The 18869-nt window shown below is 49.4% G+C and overlaps 2 protein-coding genes across 11 annotated transcripts in view; one reads left to right on the top strand and one right to left on the bottom strand.

Annotated features, from left to right (window-relative positions):
- Positions 1-445: 445 nt before the first annotated feature.
- On the bottom strand, positions 446-9991 carry YBEY (ybeY metalloendoribonuclease). Of its 9 annotated transcripts, XR_010125303.1 has the most exons (6): positions 9799-9991; positions 9241-9359; positions 4586-4714; positions 1966-2034; positions 1634-1864; positions 446-630 (listed from the first exon to the last, which is right to left on the bottom strand). XR_010125303.1 is itself a non-coding variant. In XM_054468383.2 (5 exons), the coding sequence occupies exons 1-5, from the start codon at positions 9989-9991 to the stop codon at positions 535-537; spliced, it is 741 nt and encodes a 246-aa protein (XP_054324358.1). In that variant the 3' UTR covers positions 446-534. The 9 variants fall into 9 exon arrangements, 7 of the variants coding, with proteins under 7 accessions (XP_054324358.1, XP_054324360.2, XP_063515924.1 ...); XR_010125302.1 differs by lacking the exon at positions 4586-4714 and having other exon boundaries at positions 9106-9359; XM_054468383.2 differs by lacking the exon at positions 1634-1864 and having other exon boundaries at positions 9106-9359.
- A 72-nt stretch (positions 9992-10063) lies between these two features.
- MCM3AP (minichromosome maintenance complex component 3 associated protein) overlaps positions 10064-18869 on the top strand; it is a 50421-nt gene continuing 41615 nt past the window's right edge. Inside the window, exons 1-6 of one of the 2 annotated variants that reach the window (XM_054468377.2) lie at positions 10064-10410; positions 10817-12143; positions 12376-12599; positions 15652-15730; positions 16090-16234; positions 18497-18687. In XM_054468377.2, the coding sequence (XP_054324352.1) occupies positions 10925-12143; positions 12376-12599; positions 15652-15730; positions 16090-16234; positions 18497-18687 (1858 nt within the window). In that variant the 5' untranslated portion in view covers positions 10064-10410; positions 10817-10924. Of the gene's footprint in view, positions 10432-10816; positions 12144-12375; positions 12600-15651; positions 15731-16089; positions 16235-18496; positions 18688-18869 lie in introns of both variants that reach the window. The other variant, XM_054468378.2, reaches the window with a different exon arrangement.

Genomic DNA, 18869 nt, shown 5'->3' with positions numbered 1-18869 from the left:
CTGGGGTGCTGCTCGGAGGCCTGGCCGTGGCCCTGGCTAGAGCGGTGTCCGGGGCCGGGAGGCCGGTTCGGGAGGCCCCAGGAAACCAGCGCTCGCGACGCGCTGCCCTGATGAAGAGGCGTGCGCTGGCGCTGAAACTCCAGGGTTTACTCGAATATTCGAATACTCAGGAGGTAAAGCAGGAAATACTGACACAAGCCTTTTCTACGGAAGGACGGGCTGCGGCACCCAAGCCCCTCGAGCCCCTTCCTCTCCGGGGGCGCAGGCTCCGGGCAGGGACCCCCCAGAAGGGCAAGAGGCGAGCGCTGCGCGGTGCTCCCGGGCGGGGGCCACGCGTTCCCTGAACTCCAGACGCCCTCTCGATGCCACGGCTCAGAACCGTTTCATTTACAATAATGAAAAATACCCGATGTGCCGCGAAGGAAATGAGAGGAGGTTCCCGTTGTACATTCATTCGTTATTTATTTGTGTGCGACCCCGGCTCCCCGCAGCCTCCACCCCTCCCCCGTCCCGCTTTCAGAAGGAACGCGGCCCTCAGCTCCCTCCGAAGAGGCCCCGGGTCAGGGGCTGCAGCCGGGTCCCCGTGCGTCGGCCCAGCTCGTCCAGCACCGCCTTCTCCTTCTGGAACATCTGGAAGGAAGGAAGCGCGCTGGCCCTCCCCAGGGAAGGTGTCCGCGCCCCACTCTCAGGGGTCGCCTCCTCGGGACGCCCCTCCCACAGGGTTTGGGGGAACTCGGCCGCCTGCGCGGCTTTAGCTCAGGCCGAAAGGGCGGGACCCGGCTCCTGGCAGCTTCACCAGAACCTGAGCTCAGCGAGTGCACGAACCGCCACAGGCTGGGAGAATAAGCGGGGCCTCGGAGGGGAGGGGGAGGAAGGAAGGGGGACACGGGAGGGGGGAGGGGAGGGAGGAGGAGGGGAGGAGGGTGCGGGAGGGGGAGGGGAGGAGGGCTTGCTGCAACCGCCGCCTCCTGGGTTCAAGCGATTCTCCTGCCTCAGCCTCCCTTGTAGCTGGGATTACAGGAGCCCACGACCATGCCCGGCTAATTTTTGTATTTTTAGTAGAGACGGGGTTTCACCATGTTGGCCAGACTGGTGTTGAACTCCTGACCTCAAGTGATCCACCCTCCTCGGCCTCCCAAAGTGCTGGGATTACAGGCGTGTGCCACTGCGCCTGGCCAACTTTTTCTTTTTCTTTTTGAGACGGACTTTCACTCTTGTTGCCCAGGCTGGAGTGCAATGACGCGATCTCTCAGCTAACCACAACCTCCGCCTCCTGGGTTCAAACAATTCTCCTACCTCAGCCTCCTGAGTAGCTGGGATTACAGGGCATGAACCATCAGGCCCAGCTAATTTTGTATTTTTAGTAGAGACAGGGTTTCTCCATGTTGGTCAGGCTGATCGCGAACTCCCAACCTCAGTTGATCCGCCCACCTCGGCCTCCCAAAGTGTTGGGATTACAGGCGTGAGCCACTGCGCCCGGCCAGACTTTTTCTTTTTTTAATGAAAAAGGTTTTTCATGACTTTCAGAGAAGCAGTTTGCTCGCCAACACAGGATTGTGTGCGTGTTAACCATGTGGACCGGAGCCCACGTGGGCCTCCGTAGAGGGAGCTGGTGGGCCTGGAGGAAACCAACCTGGAACTCACTTCATGCAGAGCTCCTGCCTCCGCCCTGGGTCTGGCCTAGTCTCTAGCTGATGGGACCTTTTTGACCAAACGCCACTTGCTAGCCTCAGCTGTGGCTCTCGGCCTCTGCACTCAGACCGCTTTCCTTAGTGAACACATTCAGCTGGAAGTATTTGGGGAGCCCGGTGTTGAAAGCAAACATCTGTGTCATTTTTACAAGGGCAGGTCTGACGTCCAGTTCCTGTGGGGGCGGTCAGGATGGAGGGTGGGGGATGGCAGGGGTCTGGGGGAGCCTCCTTCCCCCACGCACCCCCTCGGTAGTGGGATGGATGGGCTCCTTACCTGCTGCCACTCTGCCTCTGTGCTGTGTGTGAAGCCCAGCAAGTGACAGAGTCCGTGGGTGGCCGTCACCTGTCAGAATAATTTTAAACCGGCTCAGAGGATGACCCCTCGGGAACCTGCCCCTTCAGGGACACCCCAGGGCCATAGGCTGCTCTTGGTATGTGGCTGCAGGACCCCAGAGTTGCTGTGAGACCCCTGGGCAGGAATTACAGGCACTCAGCTTCAGTTCCCTTCCATCTAAAATGGAAAGCAAGCAAGCCCCTTTCAGACTCTTTAGTTAATGTGGATTACTGTCTGGGCCAGCACTGTGCTGGGGAGGGGCCCCCAGGATGGAACTGTCCAGCCGCAGGAGCAATGGGCAAGGGGGGGTGGAATATGAAGAAGTGAGGAGGGGTGGGTGCCACAGGGTGGGGGGGCAGTGGGGCACCAGCCAGGGGTGGCCTCCCTGCCCTAAGAGGCATGAGGCAAGCGCACAGCCCACACCCCAGGCCCAGCCCCCAGTCAGAGGATGGGGCCTCCAGTGCCCCCTGATTTTACCGAACACTCTGGGTAGAGCTTTGGTGCACAGGCAGCACAGGGAGTGGAGGAGAGGTATGAAGGCAGAGGCGGAGGGAGGTGCAGCTGCTGGTGAGTCAGGAAGAGGAGGAGGAGGAGGACGGAAGGCCTGTGGACCCTGAGCAGGCACAGCACCAAGGGGGCTTATGGAGTCACATGGGCCATAGGGGTAGCACTCCCCTGGGGTTTGGGTAGAGGGAGGTCTGGGAGGTGGGTATCCTCGGGGCTGGCGTGAGGTGCCTGGAGACATGGGGGACAAGGCGGGGTAGATGGAGAGTGCAGCTGAGAGCCAGCCCTGAGCAGAGCTGGTCTGGCCTGTGGCTATGAGGATGGGGTCCTGGGGTGGTGGGCTGGCCCTCCCCTCAGGGTAATAGGGAGCCCCATGGAGAGGGCTCTGGGCCCGAGGAAGAAATGCCAAGGGCAGACCAGGGAACAGAATCTTAGGAGGTTTGGGGAAAATGGAAGCAGATGTCCACATCCCCCCGACAGTTGCTGGCCACAGAGATCCCAGGGCTGAATCTCAGGATGGGCCACTTCCTGTCACTCTCAGAAACTCCCTCTTCCCCAGCAGGGTGTGCATGGTGGGCAAGTCCCACCCAGGTCTGGAGGGACTTGGGGCCCAGGTTCCTGTGTGGCCGTCCCACCCTTTCACACTGGGTCTGGCTGGGAAGCTCTGCCTCAAGCCACACGGATGCACTTGGATCCAAAAGGACAATTCAGGGCATGGCTGTTCAGCCAAAGGAGGCCAAGTTAAGTATGATTCACTCATACACGGCTTTTCAGAATACTTTTTTTTTTTTTTTTTTGGCATCAAGCTGCTGAAACCACCTGTGCACAGATGATGACAGTGAGAGAAGTCTGGCATGGCTGACTCCATCTCAGTCCTGGGCACAGGTCAAGCTAACCACGGGAGGAATTTAATCTAGAGTTTAACTTGCGTGGCTGACTCCACCTCAATTCTAGCCTCACAGGCTGGCTGTCCCCACTCAGTCCTGGGCACAGGCCAAGCTAACCACGGGAGGAATTTAATCTAGAGTTTAACTTTAAATCAAGAATAGTAATCATCCCTCCCTAAAACGAATCCCCTCCTTGCTCAGGACCGAAACCACCTCTGTAAAGCTTGTGAAGGGCTACAAGATTAGGATGATGGGAGGGGCCTGAATTCTGCTCAGATGTAGGTGTCCTGAGGAGAACCAGCCAGCAGGCCTTGCTTCCCCAGCTTGCCTTGCTGTAATTCCTTGCTGCTCAGGACTCGTGCAGCCAGAGGTCAATGAAATTTGTGACTGCCCCAATTGCTCCCCAATAAGATAACGTCAATAGTAGAACCTAAGAATGGTCTTTCGGGATGTTTTTCAGACTTTTGAGTTCTGGCAACCTACAGACTCCACCTGGACCTGAGACTCATGACTCAGCTGATCCTGTGGCTCCACCCAGAGGTGGACTCAGGGGACAAAAATCATTTACACCCCATGGTCCATCTGCAACCAATCAGCAGCACGCATTCCCTAGCCCCTGCCTGCCAAATTGCCCTCAAAAACCCTAGCCTCTGAGTTCTCTGGGAGATTGATTTGAATAATAACTCCAGTCTTTCTGCTTGGCTAGCTCTGTGTTAAACTCTTTCTCTACTGCAATACCACAGTCGCAGCGAATTGGTTTTGTCTGTGCAGTGGGCAGGAAGAACCCATAGGCGGATTACACTGAGGAGAAACACATCTGGAAGGTGGTGGAGGCTCCAACTTCTGTACTTCTGGCAGCTCAGAAAGAAGCTGATCCAGCAGGTCTGTGTTAGCTCAACATAGTCTGCTCTACTCCAGAGATAAAAGCTGAGAAGGCTTCTCTGGGAGCTTCTGTGTTTTCACAGCATGTTCTCTCCCTCCTTCAACTGTGGCATGAGGCATGCAGTCCCTACCCAGCCTGGGTGCTCCTCACACCCTGCTTACAGGTTCTTCCCCAGTAGCCCTTACGGCACCCACGGACACACATGGATGCAGGGTTATGATCTTGACCCCTTTGCAAGGCCCATGTTCCATGAGCCAGGTTATATGATTTCAGCATCCCCGCTTACAGTCAGGACATCATTGTAATCTTCATTTTCTTGACACTGATGGAAGATATACTCCACTCCTAGGAAAATGTCTCCCAAATTGTAGTCATCTGGAAAATCAGGCTGGGGAAATTCACCTGCTTTCAGATGCTAAAAAATGAGGAAATGCAGACTTAGAGAACAGGAATCGTAACCCAACCACAGGTTGACAGTTTTCATCCTGGTTATTCCCAAGGCAAATAAGCACTTGATCTCTGACCAAATCACTTTTTTTTTTGCAACGGAGCTTCACTCTTGTTGCCCAGGCTGCAGTGGAATGGCGCGGTCTCGGCTCACTACAACCTCTGCCTCCCGGGTTCAAGTGATTCTCCTGTCTCAGCCTCCTGAGTAGCTGGGATTACAGGTGCATGCCACCATGCCCAGCTAATTTTTGTATTTCTTTTTTCTTTTTTTTTTTTTTTGAGACAGAGTTTCGCTCTTGTTGCCCAGGCTGGAGTGTCCGCCTCCCGGGTTCAAGCGATTCTCCTGCCTCAGCCTCCTGAGTAGCTGGGACTACAAGCACGCACCAGCATGCCCGGCTAATTTTGTATTTTTAGTAGAGACTGGGTTTCTCCATGTTGGTCAGGCTGGTCTCAAACTCCCAACCTCAGGTGATCCACCTGCCTTGGCCTCCCAAAGTGCTGGGATTACAGGCGTGAGCCACTGCGCCTGGCCTAATTTTTGTATTTTTTAGTAGAGATGGGGTTTCATCATATGGGTCAGGCTGGTCTCGAACTCCTGACCTCAGGTGATCTGTCTGCCTCGGCCTCCCAGAGTGCTGGGATTACAGGCATGAGCCACTGCGCCAGCCACCCAAATCACTCTTAAGCTGCATGTCTAAGGCCAGAGTAGCAGCTGGGCCTGTGGCGGGTGGGTTGCCCAGCCAACTGTACACAAGTGCCCTAAATTGTTTCCATTGTGAAAATTGTCAGAATAGCCAGGCGTGGTGGCTCACACCTGTAATCCCAGCACTTTGGGAGGCCGAGGCGGGCAGATCAAGAGGTCAGGGGTTTGACACCAGCCTGACCAACATAGTGAAACCCCGTCTCTACTAAAAATACAAAAATTAGCCAGTTGTGATGGCACATGCCTGTAACCCCAGCTACTCGGGAGGCTGAGGCAGGAGAATCGCTTGAACCCGGGAGGCGGAGGTTGCAGTGAGCCCCTAGACTGCGCCATTGCACTTCAGCCTGGCTGACAGAGCAAGACTCCATCTCAAAAAAAAAAGGAAGTTGTCAGAATAAAAATGGAGCCATTAGGGTTATACAAACAAATTAAAAAACCTGACAAATAGAGCTGGGGAAAGCTACGAAGAGAAGATTCTCATACTTTCATGCCTGATAACAAAAACTGTCACTAAAGACGGCAAAAACTGCAACAAAGGCTATGACAACCTTACACACACACAAAACTGCGACCTTGCACAAAGGCTATGACAACCCTAAACACACACAAAACTGCAACCTTGCACAAAGGCTCTGACAACCTTAAACACACACAAAACTGCAACCTTGCACAAAGGCTCTGACAACCTTACACACACAGAAAACTGCAACCTTGCACAAAGGCTATGACAACCTTACACGCACACAGAAAATTCTGCAAGGATAATCTGCCCAGCAACTGCCTGTCTAACCTTGGACGGACATTAACCTTGTTATTGATCTTTGTAACCAATTTAACCTTGTTATTGATCTTTGTAACCAATTTAACCTTGTTATTGATCTTTGTAACCAATTTAACCTTGTTATTGATCTTTGTAACCAATTTAACCTTGTTATTGATCTTTGTAACCAAGGATCATTATCTCAAAACAATTACGTTGTTTTCCTTTAAAAACCTTTGCCAGGCGGGGCTCTGGCTCACGCCTGTAATCCCAGCACTTTGGAAGGCAGAGGCGGGTAGATCACCTGAGGTCAGGAGTTCTAGACCAGCTTGGCCAACACAGTGAAACCTTGACTTTACTAAAAATACAAAAAAAAAAAAAAAAAAAAAAAAATTAGCCAGATGTGGTGGTGGGCGCCTGTAATCCCAGCTACTTGGGAGGCTGAAGCAGGAGAATCGCTTGAACCTGAGAGGTGGAGGTTGCAGTGGGCCGAGATTGTGCCACTGCACTCCAGCCTGGGTGACAGAGCAAGCCTCCATCTCAAAAAACAAAACAAAACAAAAAAACACCTTTGCCTTCCTTTACCTCCCTGAATATGCACACAGTCTACTATGGCATGTGGCATGTGTATTTTCACTGCAATGCTCTATCCTAAATAAACATCCTTTATCCCAAATAAACATCCTTTTCTTTAAAAGCCTGTTTATTCTTTAGGTTGATATCACCTTGTCAAATGGCTTTTCATTTCTTTCATCCCTAATGCAGAATCACACAGATCCACAACTTCTACAGAGTTAAATCATCACATGGACACGACTGTATATTCCTGTTCTTTCCACTTGATATTTTGTCCTAAAGAGTCTTTCACATTTTCCACATAAAGACTATAAAGACCAGTACACTTAGTTAAGGACTGTTCACACTAAGCCAGTCACCTATGGCTGGATATTTGGGATGCTCCTTTTATTTTCCTATTACAGAAAATGCTAACTTTTTTTTTGAAACAGGGTGTCACTCTGTGGCCCAGGGTGGAGTGCAGAGGTGCAATCTTGGCTCACTGCAGCCTCAGTTTCTTGAGCTCAGGCGATCCTCTCACCTTAGTCTCCTGAGTAGCTGGGACTACAGGTTTGCACACCACCATGCCCGGCTAATTGTTGTTTTTATTTTTTGTAGAAACAAGGTTTGACTATGTTGCCCAGACTGGTCTTGAACTCCTGGGCTCAAGCGATCCTCCCACCCTAGCTTCCCAAAGTGCTGGGATTATAGGCCCAGCCAATAAATTAACATTTTAATACATTTTTACATGATTCAGCATTTTATTTTCTTCTTTTTTTTTTTTTTTCTTTTTGAGACGGAGTCTCGCTCTGTTGCCAGGCTGGAGTGCAGTGGTGCAATCTCAGCTCACTGCAACCTCCGACTCCCTGGTTCAAGAGATTTTCCTGCCTCAGCCTCCCGAGTAGCTGGGATTACAGGCAAATGCCACCACGCCCAGCTAACTTTTTTTGTATTTTTAGTAGAGACGGGGTTTCACCATGTTGGCCAGGATGGTCTTGAACTCCTGACATCGTGATCCACCTACCTCGGCCTTCCAAAGTGCTGGGATTACAGGCGTGAGCTGCTGCGCCCGGCCTCTTCTGTCTTTTGGTTTATTGTCTTGGGTGTGTCACTACAGGACTAAAGGATACATGTGTTTGAAATGCTCTTGGAGTAGATTTGCCAAGTTGCGTTCCCAAAGGATTGCTCCAATTCCTGCTGCTACAATGTGGGAAGCCTTGAATGAAGTCATGTACAGAATGTAGATAATAACCTGACTGCTATTACATCGAGTTTGTTGGAAATATTTACCCCAGTCTATTTTCAGTGTTGTTTTAATTTTTCCAATGTGCACATATTCATTAACGAATCCCACTTAAAATTGCAAAAATATTGCAGAAGCACTTTGCTTCTCTCTTCTAATTCACTGAGAGCATTAGGAGGGGAAGGGGGTGGATGCTAGTCACGTTTTTCTTTTCTTTTTTTTTTCCTGAGACAGAGTTTTGCTCTTCTTGCCCAGGCTGGAGTGCAATGGTGTGATCTCGGCTCACTGCAACCTCCATCTCTGGGGTTCAAGCGATTCTCCTGCCTCAGCCTCCCAGGTAGCTAGGATTATAGGTGCCCCCCACCGCCCACACCACCACACCCAGCTAATTTTTTGTGTTTTTAGTAGAGGCAGGGTTTCACCATGTTGGCCAGGCTGATCTCGAACTCCTGACCTCAGGTGAACCACCCGCCTCGGGCTCCCAAAGTGCTGGGATTACAGGTATGAGCCCTCGCGTTCGGCTATCACCTTTCTTTTTCCTGCTGGCTTACCAGTGTAATTGTGGACTCTGGATGACGGGCATTGATCAGTGGAGGCTGAATATACTGCTCTCTCTACTTCTGTGTATATTTGAAAATTTTCAAAATTAAAGTTAAAAATCATGTCTGTAATATATATACTTATAGGAATCACGGAGCCTAGCCTACAATATAATTAATACAGGAAATTTAGGCCAGGCGCTGTGGCTCATGCCTGTAATCCCAACACTTTGGGAAGCTGAGGCAGGCAGATCACCTGAGATCAGGAGTTCAGGAGCAGCCTGGCCAACATGGTAAAACCCCCGTCTACTAAAAATACTGAAAAAAAAAATTAGCCAGGTGTGGTGACCAGCATCTGTAGTCCCACATACTGGGGAAGCTGAGGCAAAAGAGTCACTTGAACCAGGAAGGGAGGTTGCAGTGAGCCGAGATCGCACCACTGCACTCAAGCCTGGGTGACAGAGCAAGACTCCGTCTCAATTAAAAAAAAAACGACAGGAAATTTACTCTGGGAAGGTGGGCTAGACAAGAAGAGCAACACTTTTTTTTTTTTTTTTACCTCATGAAATGGAAAAGAAAGCACATCGGTTGGGACATTTCTATCTCTGTAGATTCTATTAATGTGCTGAATATTCTTGTTGTCAACACAGATGATCCCCAGGTCAAATTTCTGCACTCCTAAAATCCTCCTTACAATCTCGATCTTACTGCGAAGTGGTGCTCTCCTGATGGGGATGACTCGCTGCAGATTTCTAATCACCAAACTCATTTCACGAAGAATAACCAGCCCTTTAAAAATGTTTGCAACGGAACCTGGGGTTAAAGTAAAGAGAAGACCAATCAGTACAAGTGATAATACAGTCTGTAAAAATACACATGCACACGCAATCAAATCACTTTATTTGGTGGAACTGACTGAAAATCTTAAGGGAATTTACATTTACCACAAGGAGGATGCAACAACGAGGGGCTATGGAAAGACGCCGCGATATCAGGCCAGAAGGACTCCAGGCGGGCGGAGCGGAAAGAGCGGTTCCCAGAGAAAAGGGGGCGGGTGCGCGGTGCGCGCGGACGCGGCGGGGTGCGGGGAGGGGCAACGGCTGGGGAGGGAAGGGGCTGGAATGCGGGAGGGACAGGAGAGGGGACAGGTAAGCGTTGGGGGCCGGGTCCTCTGGGGTCTGGGGCGCCCGCAGACCCACGGGGGTGAAGGCGACGCTCTCGCTTGGGAGACTAAAAACCCGCCCGGACGTACCGGTGTCCGGACCCGGCAAAGGGCGCGAGAGCGGGCGGACCCGCCCGACCGGAAGCCCCGTCGCCGAGCGGGTTGGGGAGAGCGGAACCGGATCGCAGCGGGCGGGGCGGAACCCGGTAGTGCTGAGCGAACCGGAAGTCGGTCCGCGGCGTTTTCTGCCCGCGATGCGCAGCGCTGAGTGTCGCAGCAGCATCCTGTGCTTGCGCCTCTAGTCCTTCCGAGGGGCCAGAGGGCAGCGCCGGCCTCGGGGTCCTGGGGCGAGGCGGTGAGCGTGGGGGCTGGGCCGGCGCCGGGGGCGCCGTTTCCTTCCCCCACGCAGCTCCGCGCGCCCGGCCTCCACATCGTCGTTAGCGGAGCGTTGCGGCGCCGGCGACCCCTGGCGAGCCCGGGGCGGGACAGTGGCCAGGCCGGCCTGGGCCCGGCGCGCGACCTCCGCCGTTTCGGGCTGTGCTGGGTGGAAGATTAGGCTTCCCGGGCACGCCGTCCCCGCCGGGAGGCCTCAGCTTCGTGGCAGCGCCCTCGCCCTTCCAGCCCGCTCGAGGGTGGTCGCCAGGGCGCGATAAAGGAATGTGAGAAAGTGCTTAGCGCTCCAACCGCTCCGAGGGAAGCCAGGTGAGAGGAGATCCCGAAACGGTAAGGTTTTGACAGCGTTACATTGAATTCTCCGGCTGTAGAGATTGGAGGAAGTCAGGAGAAATTCGTCTCTAAGTTGTAAGGTGGAACAGCATTCGTTTTCTTACTGCCAATGGAGGTTTTTCATGAATTTACTCAGTAAAAAGATTCGGCTTTTTTTTTTTTTTAATCTTAAAGGATAACGCTTTAAATCTCTGCAACAAAGTAATTATTTGTACCACTCTCTACCCCACCCTCCAACAAAATAACCTATTGGCTCTCAGAAAATAATAACTCTTTGCCTGCCTTTGAAATAGTTATCCTTTTAGTATGACAGTGTTCAAAAATTCTTTTCTTAGTCTTGTAGCAGAACATAGCTATGATGATCTGAATTTTTGTCTTTCAGCTTGTTCTAAAGACGAAGGGGAACTCCCTAGTGCTACAGGCTGTTTCAGGAAGCCGATTAATTTTGTACACGTAATACTTAATTACCTTCTAATAATTGGAGCAGAAGATGAACCCAACTAATCCTTTCAGTGGGCAGCAGCCTAGTGCTTTTTCAGCGTCTTCTAGTAATGTAGGAACACTTCCATCTAAGCCGCCATTTCGATTTGGTCAACCTTCTCTTTTTGGACAAAACAGTACCTTATCTGGGAAGAGCTCGGGATTTCCACAGGTATCCAGCTTTCCAGCGTCTTCTGGAGTAAGTCATTCCTCTTCAGTGCAAACATTAGGGTTCACCCAAACCTCAAGTGTTGGACCCTTTTCTGGACTTGAGCACACTTCCACCTTTGTGGCTACCTCTGGGCCTTCAAGTTCATCTGTGCTGGGAAACCCGGGATTTAGTTTTAAATCACCCACCAGTGTTGGGGCTTTCCCAAGCACTTCTGCTTTTGGACAAGAAGCTGGAGAAATAGTGAACTCTGGTTTTGGGAAAACAGAATTCAGCTTTAAACCTCTGGAAAATGCGGTGTTCAAACCAATACCGGGGGCTGAATCTGAGCCAGAGAAAACCCAGAGCCAAATTGCTTCTGGGTTTTTCACATTTTCCCACCCAATTAGTAGTGCACCTGGAGGCCTGGCCCCTTTCTCTTTTCCTCAAGTAACAAGTAGTTCAGCTACCAATTCAAATTTTACCTTTTCAAAACCTGTTAGTAGTAATAATTCATTATCTGCCTTTACCCCTGCTTTGTCAAACCAAAATGTAGAGGAAGAGAAGAGAGGACCTAAATCAATATTTGGAAGTTCTAATAATAGCTTCAGTAGCTTCCCTGTATCATCTGCGGTTTTGGGCGAACCTTTCCAGGCTAGCAAAGCAGGTATCAGGCAGGGGTGTGAAGAAGCTGTTTCCCAGGTGGAACCGCTTCCCAGCCTAATGAAAGGACTGAAAAGGAAGGAGGACCAGGATCGCTCCCCAAGGAGACATGGTCACGAGACAGCAGAAGATTCGGATCCTCTGTCCCGGGGCGATCATCCTCCAGACAAACGACCTGTCCGCCTGAATCGACCCCGGGGAGGTACTTTATTTGGTCGGACGATACAGGATGTTTTCAAAAGCAATAAGGAAGTAGGTCGTCTGGGCAACAAGGAGGCCAAAAAGGAAATTGGCTTTGTTGAGTCTGCAGAAAGTGACCACATGACTATCCCAGGAGGGAGTCAGTCTGTCCTGGCACCTTCCCGGATTCCAGGTGTGAATAAAGAAGAAGAAACTGAAAGTAGAGAGAAGAAAGAAGGTGAGCTCTGAAAATGTAGCACATAGAGTAAATCCTGCTGGCAGGTTTTCAATACGTTTCTCTGGGTGTTAGCTTGATTTTTCAGATAAATCTCCCATAAACATTAGGGATTCTAACATGTCATATGGAGCAGGTCTTACATCTGTGAAAATTTCCTCTGCTTTGACACAGTTGGTGCCTCCTGTTGTTGGAAACATCTGATGGTTTAAGTGTCCATTCTCTGAACCCCTAGATTCTCTAAGAGGAACTCCGGCGCGTCAGAGTAACAGAAGTGAGAGCACAGACAGTCTCGGGGGCTTGTCTCCCTCTGAAGTCACAGCCATCCAGTGCAAGAACATCCCCGACTACCTCAACGACAGGACCATTCTGGAGAACCATTTCGGCAAAATTGCTAAAGTGCAGCGCATCTTTACCAGGCGCAGCAAAAAGCTTGCAGTGGTACATTTCTTTGATCATGTGAGTACTCCCATCTTGCCATTTGTTACCCTAGATTTGAACCTTGTCACTTTAAAACCTGTTTTTTTTTTTTTTTTTTGGTCCATCAGTTGTTTGCTTACTATAATATAGGAAAGTACTCAAATATCTTATTAGCATAGGCTGGGATAGCACTATTTATTTCATAACTTAGTGTATTCTAGGTCCCTACAGAATATAGTATTCTAGAAATGCTGGGAGCGTTGTTCCCATGAAGTGAAATTCTTCTGAAAGGCTTTAGAAATTCAGAAATTCTTCCGAAAGGCTCTAACCACATAGTACTTTTGGAAGTTGAGTTTTTTGTTTTTGTTTTTGTTTTATTTGGTCATAGAAGATGATCACTGTAAACGTTCAAACAATACAGAAAAAGTGAAATTGGCCTGGCATGGTGGCTCACGCTTGTAATCCCAGCACTTGGGGAGGCCGAGGTGGGCGGATCATGAGGTCAGGAGATCCAGACCATCCTGGCTAACACGGTGAAACCCCATCTCTACTAAAAATACAAAAAATTAGCCGGGTGTGGTGGCTCGCGCCTGTAATCCCAGCTACTCGGGAGGCTGAGGCAGGAGAATTGCTTGAATCCGGGAGGCGGCGGTTGCGGTGAGCCGAGTTCGTGCCACTGTACTCCAGTCTGGGTGACAGAGCCAGACTCCGTCTCAAAAAAAAAAAAAAAAAAGAAAAAGTGAAATTCCCCTTGTCATTCTATCCTCTAGAGATAACTACTTTGAAGCACTGGGTTTGTATCCTGACTTTAAATGTATGCATAATACTTTCTTTTTATTTATTTATTTTTTTGAGATGGAGTCTTGCTCTGTCTTCCAGGCTGGAGTGCAGTGGCATGATCTCGGCTCACTGCAAGCTCCACCTGCCGGGTTCACGCCATTCTCCTGCCTCAGCCTCTGGAGTAGCTGGGACTACAGGCGCCCGCCACCACACCTGGCTAATTTTTTTGTATTTTTAGTAGAGACGGGCTTTCACTGTGTTAGCCAGGATGGTCTCCATCTCCTGACCTCATGATCTGCCTGCCTCGGCCTCCCAAAGTGCTGGGATTACAGGTGTGAGCCACCACGCCCGGCCTAAATGTATGCATAATATGTAAATAGGTGCAGTGAACGTGGACTGCTCATGTTATATAGCTTTATATCTTCACTGTTTTTTCTGAGTATTCTCATGGACAAAATTACGTTCTATAGGAATTTATAAAGTATAAATTTATAAAGTGAATGATACTACATTGAGTGGATGGACCGACCACGTTTTGTTGATTCATCTATTGGCCGACACGGGTTGTTTCTACTTTTTGGCTATTGTGAATAATGTTCATTGGCATATGACTTATCTGAGTCCCTGCTTTCAGTTTTTTGGGGTATATTCTTAGGATTGGAATTGCTGGGTCATATGGTAATCCTAATTTGTTTTTAGTTTTAATTTTTTTAATTAAAAAAAGTTTTTATTTTAAATTTGTATAGATGGGGTCTTACTATGTTGCTCAGGCAGGTCTCAAACTCCTGGCCTCAAGCTGTCCTCCTGCCTTAGCCTCCCAAAGTGTTGGGATTACAGACCTGAGTCATTGTACCAGCTCTCATTTTTGTTGTTGTTGTTGTTGTTGTTTTTGAGACGGGACCTCGCTCTGTCGCCCAGGGTGTAGTGTAGTGGCACAGTCTTGGCTCACTTCAACCTTTACCTTTCCGGTTCAAGCGATTCTCCTCCCTCAGCCTCCCAAGTAGCTGGGATTGTGTGTGCACCACCATGCCTGGCTAATTTTGTATTTTTAGTGGAGATGGGGTTTCACCACGTTGGCCAGGCTGGTCTCGAACTCCCGACCTCAGTGATCCATGCACCTTGGCCTCCCAAAGTGCTGGGATTACAGGCGTGAGCCACCATGCCTGGCCTTGTTTTTATTATTTATTACTATTATTTATTTTATTATCATTTTATTATTTATTTTTTTTTGAGATGAAGTTTCACTATGTGGCCCAGGCTGGTCCTAAACTTCTGGGCCCAAGTGATCCTCCCACCTCCACCTCCCAAAGTGCTCGGATATCAGGCATGAGCCACCGTGCCCAGCCCCCCTTTTGTTTTTACAGTTATATTTTGCCTATTGCAATGTGCTTATTTTCCCAGCTGAACCTTAAATATTTTATGACATAACTAATATGTAAATAGGTTGCTTTTATAAACAATTCATTGATACAGACAAAACTGAACATCTTCACCTCTCCTGTTACTCAGGAGCAGTCCAGTTAACTAGTGTGGTGTGTATTTTTCTAGACATTTTTATGAGTCTATCTACAGGGAGACTAACGTGCTTGGTTTTGTGTGTGTTTTCTGTGGTAAGTGGCATCCCATGTGTGTTATTCTGCAGCTCCCTTTTGTGCTTAATTGTGACTTCGCAAACTTTCTGTTTCTGTATATGTGATAAGCTGGTGAGAATCATCTCACCAAATGCCAACAAGGCCAAGTTTGTGAGTTCTATGAAGCAAAGTTGTTAATTTAAAAAAAAGGGGCCGGGCGCGGTGGCTCACGCCTGTAATCCCAGCACTTTGGGAGGCCGAGGTGGACGGATCACCTGAGGTTAGGAGATCAAGACCATCCCAGCTAACACGGTGAAACCCCGTCTTTACTACAAATACAAAAAATTAGCCAGGTGTGGTGGCGGATGCCAGTAGTCCCAGCTACTCAGGAGGCTGAGGCAGGAGAATGCATGAACCCTGGAGGTGGAGCTTGCAGTAAGCCGAGATCTCACCACCGCACTCCAGCCTGGAAGACAGAGCGAGACTCTGTCTCAAAAAAAAAAGGGGGAAAGAGCAAATACATGCTTGTGAGACAGGTAAGGGAGATGAATACTGCTGCTGCCACAGCCAGAGACCATGCAGTCAGCAGACGTGTGAGTGGAGAAATCACTGTCGTGCAAAGGACAGGGGCTCCTGGTGCCTTTGAATGGTCTCTTGTGCTTACTGCATTTGAGTTTTCAATCCCATTTCCTTTGGTTTCCTGATATACTCACACTTGGCGGTCGTGGACTGTTTTCCAGGCATCTGCAGCCCTGGCTAGAAAGAAGGGGAAAAGTTTGCATAAAGACATGGCTATCTTTTGGCACAGGAAGAAAATAAGTGAGTTTTCAATTATTCTTTTCACTTTTTTAAAAAATTATTTTTGTTTATTTAATAGAGACGAGATCTCGCTGTGTTGCCCAGTCTGATCTTGGGATTACAGGCATGAGCCATTGTGCACAACCCTCTTTTCAGTTTCTCATGCTCTTGGTCCAAACCCTTTGAGCATGAACCCTTTCCCCAGCCAGTGGAGGAGGCTGGCTCTGAGTGGATTTGCATCTCACAGTTATTTCCTTGGGCTCTTCTCTAACCTCCTGTGACAATGAAAATAATATTACTTTCTTAGAAACAGAGTGAAAAAATCCAGTACCAGGTGATCTGTGATTGCATAAACTCTTTTCTGCCTCCTATGTCCACAGGCCCCAATAAGAAACCCTTTTCCCTGAAGGAGAAGAAACCAGGTGACGGTGAAGTCAGCCCGAGCACAGAGGATGCACCCTTTCAGCACTCCCCTCTTGGCAAGGCCGCAGGGAGGGCTGGTGCTAGCAGCCTCCTGAATAAAAGGTGGGATCGGTCCCTCCTAATGACCTTATTCGGGAAGGACCAGGAAATAGCGCCCTACAGCGACACCTGAGTCAGGGTGCAAGACTATGGGGAGTGGTGAGGAGACAAAAGCCAGTTGCCAGGGATGGTTGTGGGTGGAGGGGCAGGGGCTCTGCCCTTCCTGCAAGCATGGGCCATGAGGAGGTGGGTCTGTGTGGGGTTGGTGGTCCCAGCCAGAAGAGAGAATTTTCTGACACTGGTAACTGCCAGTTGCAGAGATGGTGGAGAGCAGTGATTCTGTCCTGTCTTGTTCTCACATACCCTAGGGCCAACGTTGCTGAGAAAGCCTTCCTTTGGAGCTGGCCTTTTTTTCTTGTTTCTATCTTGGCATTTTCTGTGGGGGAATCTCATCACACGGTTGTTATAGCTGGTGTAGACCTTTCAGCTGCAGCTACAGGAGATACAGGGGAGGCTGCTCACTTAGGACAGCAGAACTTCTGTCCTTGCACAGAGTGCCTGCTCTGTGGGACACACGCAGGCTGGCGCCCTGTGGCAGGTCGCTGCTTGCCTCACAGGATTGTAGTAGCAAATCTTGCTCATCTAACTTGTCCTGAATCCCACTGCAGTTAAGTGCAGTTCACTTGACATATAAATGTATGAGCAATAACTTTTTCCCTCAAGACGTTTAACTGGCTGTAATAAACCATGCATTCCTTTTTTTTTGAGACAGTCTCACTTGTTGCCCGGGTTGGAGTTCAGTGGTGCGATCTTGGCTCACTGCAACCTCTGCCTCCTGGGTTTAAGAAATTCTCCTGCCTTAGCCTCCCTAGTAGCTAAGATTACAGGTGCGCTCCACCATGCCCAGCTATTATTTTTGTATTTTTAGTAGAGATGGGGTTTCACCATGTTGGCCAGGCTGGTCTCGAACTCCTGACTAGAGATGCATGCCCGGCCAAACCATGCGTTTCTAATAATCACTTTCAGCAGTTTCCAGCATGACTTTTTTTTTTTTTTTCCCTAAAGAGCTGTCTCCTGGCCAGGCGCAGTGGCTCATGCCTGTAATCCCAGCACTTTGGGAGGCCAAGGCGGGCAGATCACGAGGTCAGGAGATTGAGACCATCCTGGCTAACATGGTGAAACCCCGTCTCTACTAAAAATACAAAAAATTAGCCGGGCATGGTGGCGGGTGCCTGTAGTCCCAGCTACTCGCGAGGCGGAGGCAGGAGAATGGCGTGAACCCGGGAGGCGGAGCTTGCGGTGAACCGAGATTGCGCCACTGCGCTCCAGACTGGGTGACAGAGCGAGACTCCAATCTCAAAAAAAAAAAAAAAAAAGAAAAAAGGCTGTCTCCTAAAGGAAGGGCAGCATGACTTTTTGCAGGTGCAGCTTATCACAGTGAAGCAGACACGGTCGGCCCGTGTTAGTTGTGTTAGCCAGCATGCGATGTGAAGTGCCCTGGCTACCTTGTCTGTCTGGGGAACTCTGTTCTCAAAGGCTTTTGCTTTTCACACCAGGCCTACTTTGACAGATCTCCGGCTGAATCCATCTTTTCATCTTTTGGCCAATGTATTTCCCTCACTTTCCGTTTTGTGATGAGCAGTTTAGTTGCTCAAGTTCAGAAAATGATGAAAGCTAGAAGATGGGGAAGCTGAGAGAGAATGCCTGATCCCTTTTAGTATGTCTTTCTACCAAAATAACTTCTCTTTCAAAACATGTAGGCATAATATTTCCTTATGATATTAAAGATTTTTTTCATGCTGAGTTTATTTCTTTGAGATAGAAATCAGTAAGTGTTCATTTTAGCTGTTTAAATGAGCCTATCTTTTTTTTTTTTTTTTCCGGTGGGTGGTAAGTTAGAGCCTCACTCTGTCACCCAGGCTGGAGAGCAGCAGTGTAATCTCAGCCCACTGCAACCTCCGCCTGCTAGGCTCAAGCAATCCTCTCACCCCAGCCTCCCGAGTAGCTGGGACTACAGGCACATGCCACCATGCCTGGCTAATTTTTAAATTTTTTGTAGAGATGAGGTCTCCCTATGTTGCCCAGGCTATTTTGTTTTTCAAAAGTATGAAATATTTCAAAATTATATTAAAGTCAGTGAATAATGTGAATAACGCTTTTGTGCTCATTACCATCTTTATCAAAACTCATCTTATTTCAGTGCTTGTAGTTTCTCAGCTTTAGAGGACCAGAAAATCTTGAAAGATGAGGGGACGTGTTCAGAAACGAAAATGCTCTAAAGGCCGTCCTCATACGAGGGCCCTCAGTGTGGTGTTTACTTTATAGCTCCCCAGTGAAGAAGCCAAGTCTTCTAAAGGCCCACCAATTCGAGGGAGACTCTTTTGACTCAGCCTCCGAGGGCTCCGAGGGCCTCGGGCCATGTGTGCTCTCCCTCAGTACCCTGATAGGCACTGTGGCTGAGACATCCAAGGAGAAGTACCGCTTGCTTGACCAGAGGGACAGGATCATGCGGCAAGGTATGGCACTTGGTGGCAGAGGTTCTAGGGGCCTGGTGAGGTCGTCATCTTGGGTGCCAGCAGGGCGGGAGCAGCTCCTTTCCATTGGGCTCTATTGCTGTTGAGTCTTAGAGCCTCTGATGTGCTGTGTCTGATCTTCATAGTCAGCCAGTCTTCTTGGAGTGAGTGTTGTGTGTATGTGT

The sequence above is a fragment of the Pongo pygmaeus genome, chromosome 22, assembly GCF_028885625.2.
Source record: "Pongo pygmaeus isolate AG05252 chromosome 22, NHGRI_mPonPyg2-v2.0_pri, whole genome shotgun sequence".
NCBI lineage: Eukaryota > Metazoa > Chordata > Mammalia > Primates > Hominidae > Pongo > Pongo pygmaeus.
The sequence above is the reverse complement of the archived record's forward strand: the minus strand, read 5'-3'. Positions and strand labels throughout refer to the sequence as shown.

Coding starts and splice junctions, on each gene's coding strand:
- YBEY (XM_054468383.2), bottom strand. CDS start 9,991: ATGCTGCTGCGACACTCAGCGCTGCGCATCGCGGGCAGAAAACGCCGC. Junction 4,715..9,105: donor TTTCTTTTCCATTTCATGAG/GTAAAAAAAAAA, acceptor CTCATTTTTTAG/CATCTGAAAGCAGGTGAATT. Junction 2,035..4,585: donor ATTACAATGATGTCCTGACT/GTAAGCGGGGAT, acceptor TTATTCTGACAG/GTGACGGCCACCCACGGACT.